The 21,038-nt window shown below is 40.2% G+C and overlaps 2 protein-coding genes and 1 pseudogene across 2 annotated transcripts; all 3 read left to right on the forward strand.

Annotated features, from left to right (window-relative positions):
* Positions 1-1,726, forward strand: LOC140807840 (uncharacterized). The gene is made up of 3 exons (XM_073164803.1): positions 1-150; positions 451-1,277; positions 1,372-1,726. The coding sequence occupies exons 1-3, from the start codon at positions 1-3 to the stop codon at positions 1,724-1,726; spliced, it is 1,332 nt and encodes a 443-aa protein (XP_073020904.1).
* Positions 1,727-3,299: 1,573 nt separating this feature from the next.
* LOC140807859 (uncharacterized) lies at positions 3,300-5,234 on the forward strand. The gene is made up of 3 exons (XM_073164822.1): positions 3,300-3,736; positions 4,283-4,876; positions 5,168-5,234. The coding sequence occupies exons 1-3, from the start codon at positions 3,300-3,302 to the stop codon at positions 5,232-5,234; spliced, it is 1,098 nt and encodes a 365-aa protein (XP_073020923.1).
* A 10,273-nt stretch (positions 5,235-15,507) lies between these two features.
* LOC140807870 (copper-transporting ATPase HMA4-like) lies at positions 15,508-21,010 on the forward strand (annotated as a pseudogene).
* Positions 21,011-21,038: the final 28 nt, after the last annotated feature.

Raw genomic sequence — 21,038 nt, forward strand, 5'->3', positions numbered from 1 at the left:
ATGCAGGTGGCCCAGCTTAACGCAGCAAACGCACAGTTCAGTACCGAAAACGCCAATCTTACCCTCATGGTTGAGGTACTGCAGGAGGAAGAGCCGGAGGAAGAGCCAGAAGAAGAGGAGCCTATTGAGATAGATGAGCCGATAGCTGCAGTAAGAGATGGAGAGATAGACGATTAGATCATCTTAGTGACTTTTCCTTATTGCTAGGAGTTTATCCTTCCATTGTTGCTATTTTATTTTCAGTCAGCATTACTTATTTCCATTCAGTACAATTTGTTCAGTCAGTTGTTTCTTTGAATTCGAAAATTAATAAAGTATGATTATTATTTATCTCAGTCGTGCATTTATATTCAAATTATGCTTATTTATCTACCCAGTTGTTCCAGCATAACTTGCATATTCAATCTTGTCGATTTATACAACGAATTCTTAGAAGCGTTTAACTTGTAGGAAATGGCCGGTAGACCACCAAGGCAGAATCGCAACCCCCGTTACGCTAACAACAACAACAACAACACTAATGAAGAAGGCAACGGGCCTCCACCTCAGTTCAGTCTCAATCAAGCAGACTTAATGGCTATAGCCACGATCGTGGCGACTACACTTCAGGGGTTAGTGAACCCCAATGCTAATCAGCAGCCCCCACCTCCACCACAGCATGGGGTCAAGTTTCATTACGAGTCTTTGCGCAAGAACAGGTGCCCAACTTTCAGTGGCGCTGCCGACCCTGAAGTTAGCCAGAGCTGGCTAAAGAGTGTGGAAACTCAGTTAAGACTATTGGAAGTCCCAGATGCACTAAAAGTGAACGTAATAGTGCCTTTCCTGGAAGACAAGGTAGCTAAATGGTGGGAAGCAGTCTCTCCAGCCATGACCGCTGCTGGGCCAATCACATGGCGTATCTTCCGAGAAACATTTCTGAAACAGTACTACCCGGCGGAAGTCAGACTGCAGAAGTTAAGTGAGTTTGAGAATCTCAGTCAGGCCCCGGACATGTCAGTAGTGGAATACACCTCTCAGTTCAATGCCCTTGGTTCTTATGCTCCTGCAATTATGGCGGATGAAGTTCTGAAATTACACCGATTTAAAAAGGGGTTGAACAGCAGAATCCAATCCGCTCTGGCAGTCTACCAACCTACCAACTTTTCAGACTTGATGGGTGCGGCTATCCGAGCCGAAGCTGATATTCGTCGGAGAGAAGGGGAGAAACAGGAACAAGTGACCCCCTGTCAGCCAGCCTTCCCAGGGAAAACCAGTGTTCAAGAGGCCCAATCAGTCAGGTGGACCTCCCTCAGGGAAATTCCCCGCCAATAACTACCAAGGACTCAAGCCATGCTCAACATGTGGCTTCAAGCACTCTGGGGAATGCCGAAGGGCAAGCGGTGTGTGTTTTGGATGTGGGAAAGCGGGGCACCGAATTGCAGAATGTCCTACCGCTGCCAACCGACCAGCAGGGCCAAACAGGGGAACTGGGCCAAATCTGGGAGCCGGCCCTAGTAAACCAAAAGAGGATAAACCCAATGCTAGGATCTTTGCCATGACTCAGGAAGAGGCTGATGACGCAACTGAAGTCGTGTCAGGTACCATTCTAATTCAATCAGTACCTGCCTATGCATTATTTGACTGCGGTGCTACCCATTCCTTTATGTCTAAGAGATTTGCTAAGAAGTTAGGACGTAGGCCTGATAAGCTAACTGAACCTTTCCTGAATAGCCACACCTACGAGTAGAGCTATAGAAACTGAGGAGATTTACAGAGAGTGTGAAATCAGTATCAATAATCAGACTTTTAGCGCCGACTTGATACAGTTGATCATGGTCGATTTCGACATCATCTTAGGGATGGATTGGTTAGCGAAAAACAATGCAGTAGTAGATTGTAAGGGAAAGGAAGTCAAACTCCGAACCCCGAATCAGGAAGAAGTCGTGTTTCACGGTAAATCCAAGGGGCGGAAATCACTATTGTCCGCATCTCAAGCTTGGAAAGCCATGAAATCCGGAGAAGATATCTACCTAGCAATGGTCAGTGAGGTAACAGAAGAAGTCGAGCTGAAACTGGAAGACATCCCGATAGTGAGAGAGTTCCCCGATGTTTTTCCAGAAGAACTCTCAGGGACAGTCCCGGACCGCGAGGTGGAGTTCGAGATCAACCTGGTTCCCGGTGCGGCACCAATCTCTAAGGCACCATACAGAATGGCACCAGCCGAACTCAAGGAGCTGAAGGAACAACTCCAAGAATTGCTAGATAAAAGGCAGATTCGACCAAGTGTGTCCCCGTGGGGAGCTCCAGTACTCTTCGTAAAGAAGAAGGACGGTAGTATGAGATTATGCATCGACTACAGGGAATTGAACAAGATCACAATCAAGAACAGGTACCCTCTACCTCGGATAGACGATCTGTTCGATCAGCTTAAAGGAGCCGCCGTCTTTTCTAAACTGGACCTGAGGACCGGTTATCATCAGTTAAAGGTCAGGGCTGAAGATATTCCCAAGACAGCCTTTCGAACCAGATACGGGCACTATGAATTCACAGTGATGCCCTTTGGTCTGACCAACGCACCAGCAGCATTCATGGACCTTATGAACAGAGTATTCAAGCCATTTCTGGATCAGTTCATAGTGGTATTCATCGACGACATTCTCGTCTATTCTCCTGACGAGGCAAGCCACGAAGAGCACCTTCACCTTGCTCTGCAAATCTTAAGAGAGAATAAGCTCTATGCTAAGTTTAGCAAGTGTGAATTCTGGCTAAGAAGTGTGTCATTTCTAGGACACGTGATCTCGAGAACAGGAGTGTCAGTGGATCCAAGGAAAGTAGAGGCGATTACAGAGTGGCCGAGACCGAAGAACGCCACCGATATCAGAAGCTTTCTTGGATTGGCAGGATATTACCGAAAATTCGTCGAAGGGTTCTCCTCGATAGCCGTGCCACTGACGAAGCTCACACAGAAAAATTCAAAATTCACCTGGAGTGAGGATTGCGAGAAAAGTTTCCAGACGCTGAAAGAGAAACTCGCATCCACACCAGTGCTGATCTTGCCAGCATAGAATAAAGATTTCACGATTTACAGTGACGCCTCTAAGGACGGTCTAGGATGCGTACTAATGCAAGAAGGAAGAGTGATCGCCTATGCGTCAAGACAGTTGAAACCGCACGAGCAGAATTATCCTACTCATGACCTGGAACTAGCAGCGGTTGTCTTCGCCTTAAAGATTTGGAGGCACTATCTCTATGGTGCTAAATGTGAAATCTTCACAGACCATCAGAGCCTCAAGTACTTGTTCACCCAGAAGGAACTTAACATGAGGCAGAGGCGATGGATCGAACTTCTGAAGGACTATGATTTGACCATAAGCTACCATCCGGGTAAAGCAAACAAAGTGGCTGATGCGCTAAGTCGGAAAGGCCCAGGCAAGGTAACTCTAGCTTCCCTCTCGGCCCAGCCATGTCTGCAAGAGACCGTCAAGTTAAACCAAGATCGAGACCCGGCACTGACTAAACCTAAGGACCAAGTCAGAGAAGGGAAATCTCAGGAGCATCAGATTGATGACAAGGGAATTTTGTGGATGAAAGGGAGACTGTGTGTGCCCGACAATGATAACCTTCGCCAAGAGATAATGGCAGAGGCGCACAAGTCAAAGTTCTCAGTCCATCCAGGCAGTACAAAAATGTACAGAGATCTCAAGAGTAGCTTCTGGTGGAATGGCATGAAAAGAGATGTAGCCGAATTCGTCTCCAGGTGCCAGATATGTCAGCAGTTCAAAGCAGAACACCAGCGACCTGGAGGATTACTGCAACCTTTGGAAATTCCCGAATGGAAGTGGGAGCATATTTCCATGGACTTTGTGGTAGGATTGCCAAAGTCTAGGCAAAGCCACGACGGTATATGGGTGATAGTAGACAGACTCACGAAGACTGCGCATTTCCTACCCGTCCGCATGAACTACAATCTTGACAAGTTGGCTTCACTATACATGGACAACATTGTCAGACTTCATGGAGTGCCAGTGAGCATCTTATCTGATAGAGACCCGAGGTTCGTTTCGCGTTTTTGGAAGAGCTTTCAAGAGGCCATGGGAACGAAAGTAACCCTAAGCACTGCCTACCATCCTCAAACCGATGGGCAAACGGAGAGGACCATACAAACTTTAGAGGATATGCTGCGAGCATGCGCTCTGGAATTCAGTAGCAACTGGAGCACTCATTTACCCCTAATTGAGTTTGCTTACAACAACAGCTATCACAGCAGCCTCGGAATGGCTCCATACGAAGCCCTTTATGGAAGAAAATGTCGATCACCACTTTATTGGGAGGAAGTGGGAGAGAAAGCTATAGTGGGACCCGAGCTAGTACAGATGACAGTAGACAAGGTTAAAATTGTCCGAGAGAAACTCAAAGCAGCTCAGGATCGACAGAAAAGCTGGGCAGATCTTATGAGAAGGCCTGTAGAGTTCAACGTGGGCGAGAAGGCTTATGTGAAAGTCTCGCCTATGAGAGGGGTTGTCCGATTCAGCAAAGCCGGGAAACTGAACCCTCGCTATGTGGGACCCTTTGAAATCTTGGAAAAAGTGGGCACACTAGCATGCAGACTGGCATTGCCACCGAACATGTCAAGGATCCACAACGTGTTCCATGTTTCTCAACTAAGGAGATACGTTCCAGACCCAAGCCACGTTCTGGAAGTAGAACCACTCATAATTGAAGGAAACTTGGGAGATGAACTGAAATACGAAGAGGTTCCTATCAGAATTGTGGACACCAAAGAGCAGGTTCTTAGGCAGCGCATCATTCCCTATGTCAAGGTGCAGTGGTCCAACCACACAGAGCGCGAAGCAACTTGGGAAGTTGAAGAGAAGATGCGAAAGGAATATCCTTATCTGTTTGGAGACCAAGCCAACTCAAGTTTCGAGGACGAAACTTCTCATAAGGAGGGAGGGATGTGAAGATCCGATTCTTCCACCATTTAATTAAATAGTTGCAAGGGAAATCTTAACATAAAGTTTTTGGTATTGTATAAGAATAAGACTTGCATAGTAGAGAATATTTTTATGGGATATGTGGAGATACTATGGGACATACAATATGGTATGGATATATTGTGTTTAAGCATAATTATTTTCGAAAATCTGAGGAATGGATCTACAAGGTTGGAAATATCATACAATTTTAGGGGAATATTGCTAGAGAAAAATTCGAAATCCTCCCATATTAGTTTGCCTAAAGATGGTGGTGCCTAGATATTGATATCATGCTAGATTGAACCAAAAATGGGAAACAAATCCTTCCTCCCTCCTACACCATATTTTCGAATTATGCAATGAGTGGGAATCAAGGATTTAATCTCACCATTTTAGTAATCAAATTTTCGAAAAAGGGCAAGGGGATTGGAATCAAAATTGTGAGATTTTGCAATAGTTTTGGTAAGATTTTAGTGCCAAAATTATCTCCACCCTTCTCCCCTATAAATACCACATCAAAGCTTAGAATTTCCTACACTATAATTTCGAAATTCTCCTAGCTAAACCTCGAAATTCCAGCAACTTTTCCTTAGCGAAGCTCTGCCCAAATATCGTCTCAAAACCGTCCAAGGAACCAAGCCGAAGCGCTGCCGAGTGAGGAGCACGAAGCGATCCACTTTTAAAGCCTAGCAACCTACGTTTTTAGCATCCCAATACACGGTAAGTGGGCTTGTTTTAAGACTTTAAAATTTCGGAATTGAGTATGCATGTTTTTGATTTTTAAACGAAAAAAATAAATAGTCGAGTACAATCTTCTTCCTACCTTTCTTGTATTGTCATACGATTTTAAACGCACTGTGAGGAGTCAACTGTATACGGGAGGGAATCCCAACCACGACGTACCCTTACGCGGTGGGGGACATAACCGCTATACGGCCTCGCCCCCTTAGAGGAGTAAAAATTAGGGACTGACATCAGTAAACCGTAGAAAGTAGATGAGTCGCAGTGCTGTGTCAAAGTTTATGCATGTGTTATGAAATACGGATGAACTCATGAATTATGTTTCGAAATTTTGCATGTTGTATTTATTGTGCTCGATTTTCCCCCATTTACTGAGTATTCCCAAATACTCACCCCCTTACGACCCTCCCCAGATAAGTCCGAAGAACAGATCGATGACGAAGAATCCGAGCAGTTTTGGGGATGGTGAATGCTCGAGAAAGATTTAATATGTTTAAGCTATTTTATTTCAGTCTTACGTTTCCGCATTGTAAACTCTGTCGTTTAGTTATTTTGGTGATTGTAAAACATTGGTTATTTAATTTGAGGTTATGATATATAAACTGGTTCGGTTTAAACTGTGCTACGAAAGGCTTGTCGTTTTAAATTGTGTGATTGTAAACGACGCCGGTGTCAACTCCGAGTTTCGAGGAGTGACATCGGGTCCCCACAACAGGTGGTATCAGAGCTGATAGTTCCTCTAGCGATAGATCTTTTAGAGATAGATCCTTTAGATTGAGATAGTAAGAACTGATAGATCTTTTAGACTGACTTAGATTGAGATAGAAGAGATGAGCGGGGTAGATTGAATTTTCTTCCTTGCATGTGATTGCTAGCATGAGATTGATTGCAATGTTGATTTACATTATGTGTGCTAGCATGATTTATTGCTTTCCCTATTACATGTTGTTTGTTATCTGAGTTGATTACAGCATGTAATTACTAAGACTGAATCAGAACCGAGTCTGGATCAGAGGTATATGATCAGAGGAGGGCTGAGACAGATTATACAGATTGTGTATTGATTTGTTTGATATTCAGATATACCGCCTCGGAGATTTCCAGAAAGGGGTAGTACTTCGTCGGAACAGATAGAGGCAGCAGAAACTCAGCTAGAAGAAAAGATCAAAGAATTTGAGTTATTACAGCCGCCGATTCTGAGTGGTACCGAGACATCTGAAGATTGTCAGAACTGGTTTGATGATATAGAAATCTTGTTCGATTTACTTGATTGTACAGATGAACAAAGAGTTAAAATGGTACCTTATCAGTTACGAGAAGCCGCCAGGAATTGGTGGATCACCAGTAGAAGAATGTGGGAACAGAGAGGTACAGTGATTTCGTGGGAAATATTCAGAACTGAATTTTATCGACGATTTTTCTCAGCCTCGTACCGAGAGGACAAGAAATTAGAGTTTGAGAATTTGAGCCAATGGCAGCTAAATATTGACGAATATATTGCTAAATTCTCGACTCTAATGCATTTTGCTCCTCATTTAGCTGGAAATGATGAAGCTATAGTAAATCAATTCATCAGAGGATTGAACTCGGAGGTAGTTGCATTTATGAATTTGCAGCGACCTTACCATTTTGCTGACATCTTGAGTAGAGCAAAGAGAGCGGAGGCGAGTCTGATTAGACAATTGACAAGGTTGTGTGTGAAGCAACCCCAGACACAGCAATCCCCTCTCCGATATGATCACGGCAGTACGAGTGGGAAGCAAGATTTGCTGAAAGCCCGCAAGAAGCCATTCAAGAAGTTAGGGGGTGATTCCTCGAGTTCCAGTAGTTCTAGTCCGAGCTATACTGGAGTGTATTGCAGGAGTTGCGGAGGGAGACATCCCACGGAGCTATGCCAGGGAGTTACTGGTAGTTGTCGTATCTGTCGACAGCCGGGGCACTTTGCTAGAGTTTGTCCCCAGAGAGGTTCCCGAAGATTTCAGGGAGTAGGGCCATCTGGATATGGTGATCGAAGAACAGCCCCAGGAGACACTTGATGATATAGTGACAGGTACTGTTACTCTATGATTATGTTGCATATGCATTGATGTATACTAATGCATTCATTATGAGTATCTTTGAAAGAACTGCATTGATATATGCTGTACCTGTTAAGTCTGGTTGTACTGTAGTATTGATTCCTGTATTCGGGGAAAAGAAAGATAGATATCAGAGATTTCTGTGAAATATCATAAACTACAGTAAGATAAGAATGAGATCGAGTTAGATTAGGATGTACTTGTGTTTCAGATCTGATTGCATTATTGATAATAATATGCTAAACAAGTACAGAACTCGATTATAAGATTTAGACCAGATAGGGCTGATGCGTGAAGATTTCACGATAAGGATTCTAGAGTTAGAACTCCTGTAATATTTAGATTGTCTATGACTCAATTTATACCGAAAGGAACAGATGGTATCCTTATGTATTCAGTAGATGTACTGGAATCGAGTCTGGCATTGGCAGATTTGCCAATGATGTATGAGTTGACTGATGATTTTTAGATAAGATTGCAGATTTGCTTTATATCAGAATTGAATCGAGATCAGGTACTGTTTATTTGATTAGAATTCAGTACAGAATGATATTGAAGATACAGAATGAGTTGAAAAAAAAATTGACAGATTAGAATATTGGCTGAGAATCACAGTTGATTGAGTATTTCTTTCGAAGATACTTCAATTCTGTTTATAGATTGACAGATTTTGGGTATGCAGAGGTATTTTGAAGAGCTATGCTTGTTATATCTGCTTGCGTATTGTGATTGCTCTAAATCAGTATTTGAGACATCTGATATTGTTTGAGAGCATATTCTATTTGCAGATGAGATATGGCAGATGATTTAGGCACTGTGAAGATTGATCAGTAGTCAGAATCATCAGTGTTGCCGTAATTTTTGTTTTATGAGTTTGTTTAAACTCACTAGATCTGTATAGGTTCTTTCTAATCTGAATCTGATGTAATATTCCTGTTATTGTGAATCAGTGTTTGAGACAGATTAGTGTAAACAGTCAGACATGTGATCAGAATGTCAGAATTTGTTTGTAATAATCAGAACAGAGCATCAGTCAGAATAACAGATATTTGATTTTGTGTTAATGGGACTGATTATGTTATGATATCAGAATGTTTCAGAATTGGTTACATATTTTGATATTGATAGTCAGAGCCGAATACCAGGTAGGTATTTCTTCTTTATTTTATGTTATTAACTGATTTGTTTATACAGGATAGTCCGAATCTGAACTCACAGATAGTGTCAGAACCGCATAGTAGTGGATTCAATTTTCATTCAGATAGTTGAGAATGTATGATATTTGAACAGACATTCGTGATATAAACAGATTAGATCGGTTATAACAGAATGTATACAGAAATGTTGGCAGAAATTGTACTGACAAGTCTGAATTGCTAACAGAAGAAGACAAAAAGATAGAAATCAGAAGATTATTACAGAATTTGTATATTTCTGAATAGAAATGGAAGTACATTTCTATGGCTTTCGTAATGAAATTACCGTTATTTTCTTTAGATTATGATATGATATGATTATGATTGACAGATTTCTCAATCTATATCTATCAGTTTGTACCAGATTACGTACAAACAGAACTAGATGACATAGATCGATGTCAAAGAAATAATCAGATAGATTAGAATATTGAATAAGATGATATCAGATTGTGATTTTGATGGAGTTGTACTTATGATAAACTATATCAAAAGCTCTCTTGTGCAGATTTATTACAGATTGGCAGGTAGTTAGAGAGATTGACAGACAGTCAGAATGTACTAGCCAGATATTGGAAGATATCCAGAGAGTGGTAGTGCTGGATGCTAGCACTAGTTGACATAAAGTTTTGTTACCTTATGGGTGATAGCTATCCAAAGAGTACGGAGATTGTTACAAATGACACATTGTACAGTAAGTGCTACAGAGTCCGTATAAAGAAGATTCAGACAGGAATAAAGATAACTCAGAAATGACAGATTTGATAAACCAACATCAGATGATGATGCTTGGTATTGAGAGTGGAAGATTGAATATACCCTTGATTGGGATAAACAGGTTGAACCATGACTGTTGGTATTGATTACTGAACTGTAATTGGTTTATACAGATGTTGTATAACCAGCATGGCAAGATTGATTCGGTCAGAGTTGGTTTAAGAAATATTATGATAGGATACTTCATGAATTCTTGTTCCAGACTGGAATCAGAGAGTTGAGTTCGAGTTTAACTCTAGTATACATTTCTTCTCGTACAGCTGAATTGATTACTTGAGAGTTCGAGGACGAACTCAGATCTAAGAGGGGGAGAAATGTAATGCCCGAGAGTTATAGAATTGATAAACTAAGATTATCAAGTTTCATTAACTAGAGACTCGGAAGATATGAGAATGCATGACATGCAATGAGGGAAGAAAAGACATGAGAAAATAGGGTTTGCAAGACCGCACCCGCGCCCAGAACAGGAGTGCACCCGCGGTCATGCAATGATGAATTTTTGCAAGAAAGGCCGAAGCCACACCGCACCCGCGGTGCAATCAAGACCGCACCCGCGGTTGAGTGGCAGAAAGTTGGGAGTTTTTGGAAATGGCCAGACCGCACCCGCGGTGCTAACAGGAGCGCACCCGCGGTGGGGTCACCGCACTCGCGGTACAAGACATGACCGCACCCGCGGTCATGCGTGTTGCATGGAAAATGATGCCACGTTTCCAGATTTGCATGCAGTATATATATAGATGATTGCCTCGTTTTCTTCAGAATTTCAGAAAGGAAATCGAGAGCTTTGGGAGAGAAGTTGGTTTCTTAAGTTAGAATTGATTTACAAAGAATCCGTCTATCAGAATTCGAATCCGAACGCAGTATCGTGTTCCTCTCGATTGGAGCTACGCAAGGACGTAAGTTTTATTACGTTTTGAGATGTTTTATAAATATCATATTGTCAGAACTGTATGTGATTCAGATATGGCGTTTATACTACCGTAGATATTGTATAATCGAAGTCAGATTTCAGAATACACTATTTCTGTGATTGTTATGAATTGTGAAAGATATTGATTGAGATTTTGATATCAGAATTGTGTATTACTGATTTTGAATATACCGATATTCAGATTATGAGTTCTGGTAGTATATATGTGATGTTCAGATTGACGGGGTATTCAGATTGTATGGCTATGCCGTAGAAACATCACTTGATTTAGATTGATCAGATTCAGTATTGATTGAAATTGATCAGACTCCGTAATTATTCAGATTGTATCTTGTTCAGATATTGATCAGATTGTATACTGATTTGTGTATTGATCAGAACAGATTGTGTATTGAGTTATTCATTGATACAGTGTATTTATATTGTCATGTCAGATCGGATATGGACAGACTGAACTTCGAGACTTCGTCTTCCTCAGACGGGGACGACAAAGGTATAATTCATGTGATATTCGGGAAGAAACAACTCAATTGAGATCACCATTTGAGTTGCCCAATAAATCACATACTATATTCTTGTTTATAGATTTTTTTATAGAACTTGTATGCAAATCTTGCTATGCTTTGTTTACAGATCATGTTGCATTGCATTAAGATGATTATGCTTGTTTACAGATTGTGTATTCATGCATTAAGATAGGAAAGTCTGCGAGATCATCCAGACTTCTAGACGTTCGGCGATATCACAGCTTAGGGGAAGATCATCGCCCCTATTGTAGACGTGGATACAGATCAGGCCGAAGTCTAGGAATAAGACGGACAGCACCTCGATTGGGAGGGTAGGTGACAGACAGTGCCGTCTTATTCACCCCGAGATCCCTAGAGTTATAGTCGAGTCGAGTCGAGTCTAGAAATGATTTGACTAGAACTGCATGTGTTTAGAGATGTGGTTTCATAGATTATGAAACCCAGGGTTATTGCTTTCAGTCATGATAGCATGTTTATATGAATTGAGTTGAATTGCATGTTTATCTGAATTGAGTTGCATGCTTATTTTGATTTGACTTCATAGATTATGAAATCTATTACTTTTGAATATGAACATGATAGCATGTTTTATGATTTAGATTGTTTTATACGTACTTACCATGTTTTATACTGGGATTTATTCTCACCGGAGTTATCCGGCTGTTGTCTTGTTTTGTATGTGTGCATGACAACAGGTGGGGCAAGATCGGGGTCGAGAAGATGACGAGAGGAGACGAGTTAGCGTGGTGGTTCCGGACTTGGATAGATTTGGGTTTTATTACTTGAACTATAGTAGTTGAACCTTAAATTAGTTAAAAGATTGTTGTATCTTTATATTGAATTGTAGTGTATACAGATATGTATATTTTGTAGATCGCCATTACCTTCCGCACGTTATTCTAAAAAGAAAAATTTTTAGACCCTGTATTATCTTAATTGATAATTAAATCCCAAAGATGATTAAGAAGATGATTAGCGTCCGGGTCCCCACATATTCTTTCATCAACCTAGCTGCTTCCCCTTTTTTGTCAAGCACATCGACCTTGAGAGATAGAATCCTAACATCAGCTGCAATGTCTTTGACAGCAGTCAATACAGTAGTCTGCAGCAAATCGATTTTCTTTGAGACAGATAGCTCCATGGATTCAACTCTCTTGCTGATTGAGTCTTGAGTAAGAGAAAGACTTTCAGCTAGGCCTCTGTTCTTTTTAAGCTCGTCGATTGCAAAGGAGATGGAAGTCACAGCTGTTTGAATAGACTTCAGTTTGCTTGAATTAAATTCATTAGAGGAGTTCAACTTCAAAGAATGAGAAAGCTGAGTGCTTTGAATCTCCTTTATTTCTTGCATTATTTTGGACATGTTGAGTTGAATGTCCTGAATTTCTTCAAGGACCAAATCCATAACTGATGATGGATGAAGAGATACTGGTCCAGACGGCCCTGGTTCCTGTTCCTTGGTAGATTGATCAAATATCACCAAAGTTCGGCCAGAAACCTCTGTTTCCTCATGTGTCAGCTCTGGCACGTCTTGCACACTGACTTCTTGTTGAACTCGAGGAGAAGAAGATAGATTAGGAGCAGCAGATGGACTGTCCTGCTGATTCAGTTGTAGATCTGCAGTAGTTTCAGTTTGATGGTCAGTGATTGGTGATACTGATGGTTGGTCAACTGAAACTTGTTGCAAGTCGTCAACATGCAACTGAGCCTCCTCAGTGACAACATTTTCTACAATGGGCTCAACAGTTGATTGAATTGGCACATCAGTTTGTGCATCTGTAGCTTCTTCTTCTGTTGTAATATCAACTGATTCCATTGTAGGCACATTTGCTTGAAATTCTCGGGCGACTGACTGAATGATCTCATCAATATTGTCAAGTGTTAAGTCAGCGTCCGAGTAAAGTTGAGGATCAACAGAAGAAGATGGTGGCACATCATGAGTTGGCTCTACTGATATAGCAGCAGCTTGTACAGGGGATTGCTCTCTGTGCTACGATGGCGATTCATCTTCAGAAGTGCCTTCATGATTGATTAGCTCTTGATCCATTTCCCAAAATTTTATCTGCGATTGCAGAGCAATAAGATCATTGTCCAGCTGAGTGAGCACAGCTCGATCATTGTAAGCAGTTGGACATGTGGTAATGTAGTTTCTTTTTAGCTTTTCAATCAGTTGGCCCAACTTCTTGGCTCTGATTTGATCAAAGAAATAGTTCTTTCTCCCCAATGCCTGAACTATTGTAGCAGCCTTGACCATTCTGAGAACATTTGCTTCCAACTTGAGGAATGTATTCAGTTTGGACTTCTTTTTCAACTGCTTGGCAAATGTGTGAGTTCTGAACCTTGTCCAACCATAATAAACCTTCAGTTTGGACTCAGCAAATGCATAGACCTGTTCCCATATGAGGTCAATTTGAGTCTGAATGGAATTTGATGGCCTGGGCTCTTCGATCAACTTGCACTTTCCTTTCTCATCAGAAAGAATATGTGGAATTTTCAGTCCTGAGTGAGTAGTGTCCACTCGTTCCTGAATTAGGATTCCTTTTGGACGAGTAGGAGCAAGAATTGTAGGTCGTTTGATTTGGATCAAAAGAGCTGAATCTTTTGCTGATTCCTTCTTCTTATCAGCTGTAGAGATAGCCTTCTTGGATGAATCAGTTGGTGGAGGTAACTGATCTTTCGCTGAAACATCAGCTGGAATGGCTTTCAAAGGAATAGCCTGAATAGGCTGTTGAGCATCTGATTTCTTCAATATCTCAGCTGGTATAGATGCCAACTTAGCCACTGGCTTTGTCTTCTGAGTCCTTTGCTTCTTTGTAATCAACTGAAGGGATGTTTCCTCAAAATCTGATCCACTGAGGATCAGTTTTCTCTTGGTAGTTTTTAGTTGAGCTAGAGTCTTGGCCTTGTTAACTGATTTGGAAACAGGCTGTTGAGTCCCAATCTCCTTATTGATATTCACATACTGATCAGGAGAGATGTCTAGCTTAGTTTTTGGTGGCTGAACATTCTTGGCATTGAAAACTTTGAATTTCGATGATCTCTCTGAATCATCAGCCACCAGCCCTTTGACTTTCATCAAGTAACTCAGCTGAACGACAAATCCTTTGGACTATTTGGTGGACTGAAACATGTTCTTCAAGATATTGAAGATAAGGTGCTTCCAGTTAAGTCTTCGTCCAGCCATGATAACAGTGATGTCTTGAAATTTCTCTAAGGTAAGGGCAGCAAATGATCCTGCCTTCGCCAATAACCCCTTGGCTACTATATCAGCCAGCAACTGAACTTCAAGCTTCAGTTCCTTCTTTGGATTAGAAACCTTGATTTTCCATCCATCAGCAGAGAGGAGAGTTTGCATCTCTTCGACATCGGATGCTTTGACTTCAGCAAGGTGTGTCAGCCCATCAGAAGGCAACAAGAACAATTATCCAAAAGAATCTTCAGAGATGGTCAACAACTGACCATTGACAGTGGAGATGATGCTTCCATAATAATTGATATTCCCATTAGAGTAGAATTCAAGAAGTTCCTTTGGATAGATCTTCTGCGAAGAATGCCGCAAAATGTCCTCAGCCTAGCTGATTCTAGCTTCAGAAATACGTTTTTGACACTGGCTTCTCCGACTGATAGAATTGATCCAAAGTTGATAGCCATAGCATTCAACATGTGAGCGGGAATCTGATTTGCCATTTGTACTGAATGATTTCCTGCGAAAAATAAAGCTTGAATTTGCTTTTGCTCTGGAAATTTTATGTAAGCGTAATGAAGAAGAACTGAAATGAAGCGGGTAAAGTACTAATGTATGTGACTGTTCGAATTATTGGACACGTGTCAGTCCAGGAAATTTTGAATAAAGGACGTGTGTTCGTGTGGTAAAATCGTGTGTTGAAAATACATGGATTAAAAGGGTCAACGTTTCAACCTATCATTTGTTGAAAGATAGCATTTAATTCTTGATATTAGTCACGCCACTAAATTTGGAATAAGAAAATGGTTAATTTGTTAACTTATGTGAGAAGATTAGTGAAATAATCAACTGAACGATCAGTGGTGAAACTGTGTCTTTTCAGTTGAAGATTTACTAACTGTTGTCTTCTCAGTTAACATTTTAAACCAATATTCCCCCTCAATAAATGCATATAAACATTATGAGAATTTAAGCAAGAGGAATTAAATAAAATCTTATGCTTAGAAGGTTAATCGTCTTCCGTAATGACTTTGTCCTTTCATCTTCCTTGATCCTGGGCTATAAATAAGAGTAGCTCAGTTAGTCGCAAACATATCAGCAAATAATATTCAACAGCTAGAATGGTAGGTGCAGGTAGCTCAAAGACTCCAGACATGGCTGAAGACTTTATGAGCTCATCTCTGGAAAAACGAAAAAAGATGAAGTCTTCCATAAAATCCTTCGCTACTGGGAGGAGCTGCAAGGACTCCAGTTTCTCCAGGAGTGTGGGATGGCTACCATTCCCAGACTGATGGCAAAACTGGAGAAATATCGAGAACGCTTGCACGTTGCTAACACGATGACATCTTCGACGAAGACAATGTCTACCAGCTGATGCTCTACAAGGAAAGGAGGATCCTAGAGCGTATAGCTGACTCTGATAGCTTCCTTAAGACTTCCACCGGTGATTTAAACCGTTGGTTGAACAAGTGGAGGTTTTTGTTCAGGAAGAGTTGTATGATGTAATTCGCACCAATTTCTTTAAATGAATAAATGTTTATTTCGTTTATCTTTGTCTTTTATTTTCCTGCAATATTTAATCTCATCAGTTGAGAAGTAATTCATAAAATGAACATAATAACTGACAAATGATTAACTGACAACAGTTGAAATTCAAATGGATAAAAGAACGAACTGAATGAGCAATAAATTACAATAGAACTGATAGATGTCATAAAATAATTAACAACTGATATATCAATAGTAAAACTGATTAGGATAAATCAATTAATCCAAGTATATTGCGAAAGTGAGAAAAATTAGTCTCGGGCAATGGTTTGGTGAAGATATCAGCTGCTTGCTGCTCAGTTGAGACATATTCCAGTCGTATGTCCTTCTTCAAGGCATGATCTCTGATGAAGTGATGCCTGACATCTATATGCTTGGTCCTCGAGTGAAGAACTGGATTGTAGGTAATAGCAATCGTGCTTGTATTGTCACAAAATATGGGTGATTCTTTAGCGTCAACTCTATAATCTCTCAGTTGTTGCTGAATCCAGAGCAGTTGAGCACAGCAGCTTCCAGCAGCAAGGTATTCTGCTTTAGTTGTGGAAGTTGCTTTGGATGTTTGCTTCTTGCTGAACCAAGCGATCAGTCTGTCTCCTAGAAACTGACACGATCCACTTGTACTTTTATGATCAAGCTTACATCCTGCATAATCTGCATCTGAATATCCAACTAAATTGAAAGCGGGGTCTTTCGAATACCATAACCCAACATTTTGTGTGCCTTCAAGATATTTTAAAATACGTTTGGCAGCTGAAAAATGTGATTGCTTAGGGTTTGCCTGAAATTTAGCACACATACAGACATCAAATACAATATCAGGACGACTGGCAATTAGGTACAATAATGAACCTATTAGACCTCTATAAAGTGTCGTCTCGACTGGTATTCCCCCTTGATCAGTGTCCAGTTTTACTGATGAGCTCATGAGAATACTTGCAGCTAAACACGATTCCATGCCAAATTTCTTCAGCAACTCCTTCATATATTTTGTTTGACCAATAAAATGCCTGTCTCCAGTTGCTTCACTTGTAGTCCAAGAAAGAATGTCAGTTCACCCATCATGCTCATTTCAAATTTCTCCTGCATCAACTTAGCAAATTTCTCGCATAATTTGGGGTTAATTGACCCAAACATGATGTCATCAACATAAATTTGAACGAGTAAAATGTGACCATTCTTTGAAAATTTGAACAATGTCTTATCAACTGATCCAACAGAAAAATCGTGATTAGTTAGGAATTTTGAAAGAGTTTCATACTAAGCTCTTGGAGCTTGTTTAAGTCCATATAAGGCTTTGTTCAAATGGTAGACATGATCAGGAAAATGATGATTGACAAAACCTGTAGGTTGTTCAACGTAGACTTCTTCTTACAACTGGCCATTCAGGAATGCACTCTTTACATCCATCTGGTAGACTTTGAAGTTTTTGAATGATACATAGGCAAGGAATATTGTGATACCGGATCATATCATGCTCTGAAATGTAAATCTGCAAATATGGACGTACTGGTTGCTTTGGGTACTAATGCTGCTTACTTCTATTCAATATACATTATGATAAAAGCCTTGACTTTAGCTTCATTTGAGGGAAATGATTTTTTCGAGACTAGTTCCATGTTGATATCTTTCATTCTTCTGGGGAAATACTTGGAAGTTATGGCAAAGGGAAAGATGTCAGATGCTTTAGTTAAGCTAACAGATCTATCTCCTGACACAGCTTATCTTGTAACTTTGGATGCTGATGGAATTGTTATCTCAGAAATTGAAATGAACACTCAACTTATACAAAAGAATGACATGCTCAAAATTGTTCCTGGGGCGAAAGTTCCTGTTGATGGTCTTGTTATTGACGGTCAAAGTCACGTAAATGAAAGCATGATTACAGGAGAAGCTGTGCCAGTTGCTAAAAAGCCAGGTGATAAGGTTCGATAAAACAGTTCATGCTTAACTCTGTGTTTCCTTGCACTTTATCTAAGTTGTGATTGTTGTGACAACTACCTGCTTCTCCTCAATTGATAGAAATTTAACCTCTGTGTTTTAATGCGTAATAGTTCATTAACAGGTGATTGGTGGGACAGTGAATGAAAATGGGTGTGTAATTATCCAGGCAACTCATATCGGTTGAGACACAGCGCTTTCACAGATAGTCCAACTGGTTGAAGCTGCTCAGCTTGCCAAAGCACCTGTTCAGAAGTTGGCTGACCAAATTTCAAAGTTTTTTGTTCCTACTGTAAGTTTCGTTCGCTGTTCTTATAAGTTTTTCTATTAAATGTGTTTGCCAAGCAAACTTGTAAATTTTTTTGTTGAATGAACAATGTGGAGTTTTGATTGATAGCTTTTTATGCTTTATAGTAATAGGAACCTTTTGACTCCTAGTGTTTTCTTCTCATTTACACGACTGTCTAGTTTCACACAATACCAGTTTTTTTATTTTTATTATGTGTGAGATGAAGAAATGAGAGGATATTTAGAATAGGGTTGTCCTCTCCATGGAAGAGACATACTGTACAAACAGAAAATTCATGGGCTTACAAATATCAAGCCTAAAGCTAACAAGCCCATAACTCAAAATAAATTTATTTTTAACAAAAATATTCTCCAATAGAAATTAAGTACAATTTAAAAATTTACTTTCATACCAACGATGTATTGGCATAGCATGTTTTATTATACCTGTCTTAATAAGCATATGAAGAACAAACTTGTACCCTTATGTGGAGTGAAAGTGATTTTACATTTAAGTGGTATTGTCATTCTACCATGGTGGAGTTCTATTAGATGAAGACTTGATTGTGCCATTGTTACCTATTCACTACAGTTAATTAATACCAAGAGCTGGTTTCACATTTTGTTTTTATCACAACATGATCTTTTCCAAAAGTTACATCCTTTATTGATTCATGTTTTTCATATTAGCATCTCTACTTTGTGTCACTGTCCCATCTTGACCACTGCACCTTGCCACGTGAGAACCCTAGATGAGGTGTATATGGTATCAATATCAAGTATATGAGAAATATGTTCGACTTTATCTGCTTCAAATTTTAGCAAGCACAGAAAAGAAACACATTATTCAATGACTATGTGTGTGAATCTCACCAGGAATCACATTTACTGCCATAATGTTTTGTTGGATGAACTCGTCACCTTGGAATCAGTCTGCTACAATATATTTTAACTTCCATCTTTCAGGTGAAAACTGTTGTTTTTGACAAAACTGGAACACTAACAGTTGGAAAACCAGCAGTAGTTAGTTCGGTGCTCTTCTCTGAAATTTCATTGGAAGATTTTTGCGATGTGACGATTGCTGCAGAGGTGAATTACGTTCCCTATATACGTCTGTGTGGTTGTTTTGGAGTTTGACATACAAATTGTATTCAAACTAAGCTACGGGCTAGGGCACAGATAATAATTGCAATTTTCCATGATCAAAATATATTATTAGTTCAAACTGATTGCACTATTGCAGTACAAGCAACATCTGTTCATTTGGTTGGAATGCATGATATAGTTAAGAATATAAGTTTAGAGGATTATTTCAAAATTTCTCTCTGCTGACTACGTGCTTTCAAATATGTCAGATATAGCAAATTCTGACTTGTATATTCCCATCTCTTTCAGGCAAATAGCGAGCACCCATTGGCCAAAGCAGTTGTGGATCATGCTAAAAAACTATCTCAGAAGTTTGGGCACCTGAATGAACATATTATTGAATTTGAGGCGAAAGGATTTGAGGTGCATCCTGGTGCTGGAGTGAGTGTAAAAAATGGAGAGAGAACAATATTGGTTGGAAACAAGAGGCTTATGCACCTTTTCAATGTAACACTTACTTCTGAGGTCAATAAATACATTTCTGAGAACGAGCAACTGGCTCGTACTTGTGTGCTTGTCGCCATTGATGGAAGAGCTGCGGGAGCTTATGCAGTAACTGACCCAGTGAAGCCAGAGGCAGCTGTTGTCATATCTTATCTTCACTCAATGAGTATCTCAAGTGTCATGGTTACAGGCGATAACTGGGCAACAGCAAATGCAATAGCCCTTGAGGTGGGCATTCAGAACGTGTTTGCTGAGACAGATCCACTTGGGAAAGCTGATAAAATAAAGGAGTTGCAGGTAACATTAATTTATGCAGCTTCCATTGCTCAACTTCTATCCTCATATCACCAGTGAGTTACATTTTCTTGACAGTTGCCCAATTTGACTTAATATATGTGTTTAAATAATCATATGCTAATATGATTGAATTGATTGAACCAACCTATTCTTGTTGCACCGCATAAATGTACAAATTATCCTGGCAACAAAGCTGATTGATGCAAGCAATTATGCTTTCTTCCTTCATTTTTTTCACGTGAATCATATGTAGAACTTAAGGTTGTGTGTACTGCTGTATCATTAGCTTATGTGGTGAAATACGAATAGCAAAAGCGGCAAACTAAATATATCTAGATATAGACACATGCCAGGATATTATATATATATATGTATATATATCTTCTGCTTTGATGTCTGCCACGTTCCTGGTAATTTATCTAGCCTAATATGATACAGTTGAGAGGTGTTACTGTGGCAATGGTAGGAGATGGGATAAATGACTCACCTGCCTTAGCCGCAGCTGATGTTGGCATGGCAATTGGAGCAGGTACTGATGTAGCAATAGAAGCTGCTGATGTCGTGCTAATGAAGAGCAACTTAGAGGACGTTGTTACCGCCATTGATCTCTCGCGAAAGACAATGTCCCGGATCCAAATCAATTATGTATGGGCACTTGGATACAACATCCTTGGAATGCCTATTGCTGCTGGAATTTTATACCCGTTCACTGGAATTCGTCTGCCCCCATGGCTTGCTGGTGCTTGCATGGCCGCTTCATCAGTAAGTGTGGTTTGTTCATCTCTTTTACTGCAATACTATAAGAAGCCCTTGCACGTCAAAGCTGCCTGAGACATGTTTACTACTCGATAAATTTGGTGACTCGTTTCAATAATCTCTCAAGAGACTTGGGTTCAAGTGTATATCAGTGTTTGTGACATGAGTTGAGAATTGTAATATAATGTGAAGTTTTTACTCTAATTATTTGCGGTCGATTCTTTGAAAACTAACC

The sequence above is a fragment of the Primulina eburnea genome, chromosome 1, assembly GCF_022965805.1.
Source record: "Primulina eburnea isolate SZY01 chromosome 1, ASM2296580v1, whole genome shotgun sequence".
Classification (NCBI taxonomy): Eukaryota; Viridiplantae; Streptophyta; class Magnoliopsida; order Lamiales; family Gesneriaceae; genus Primulina; species Primulina eburnea.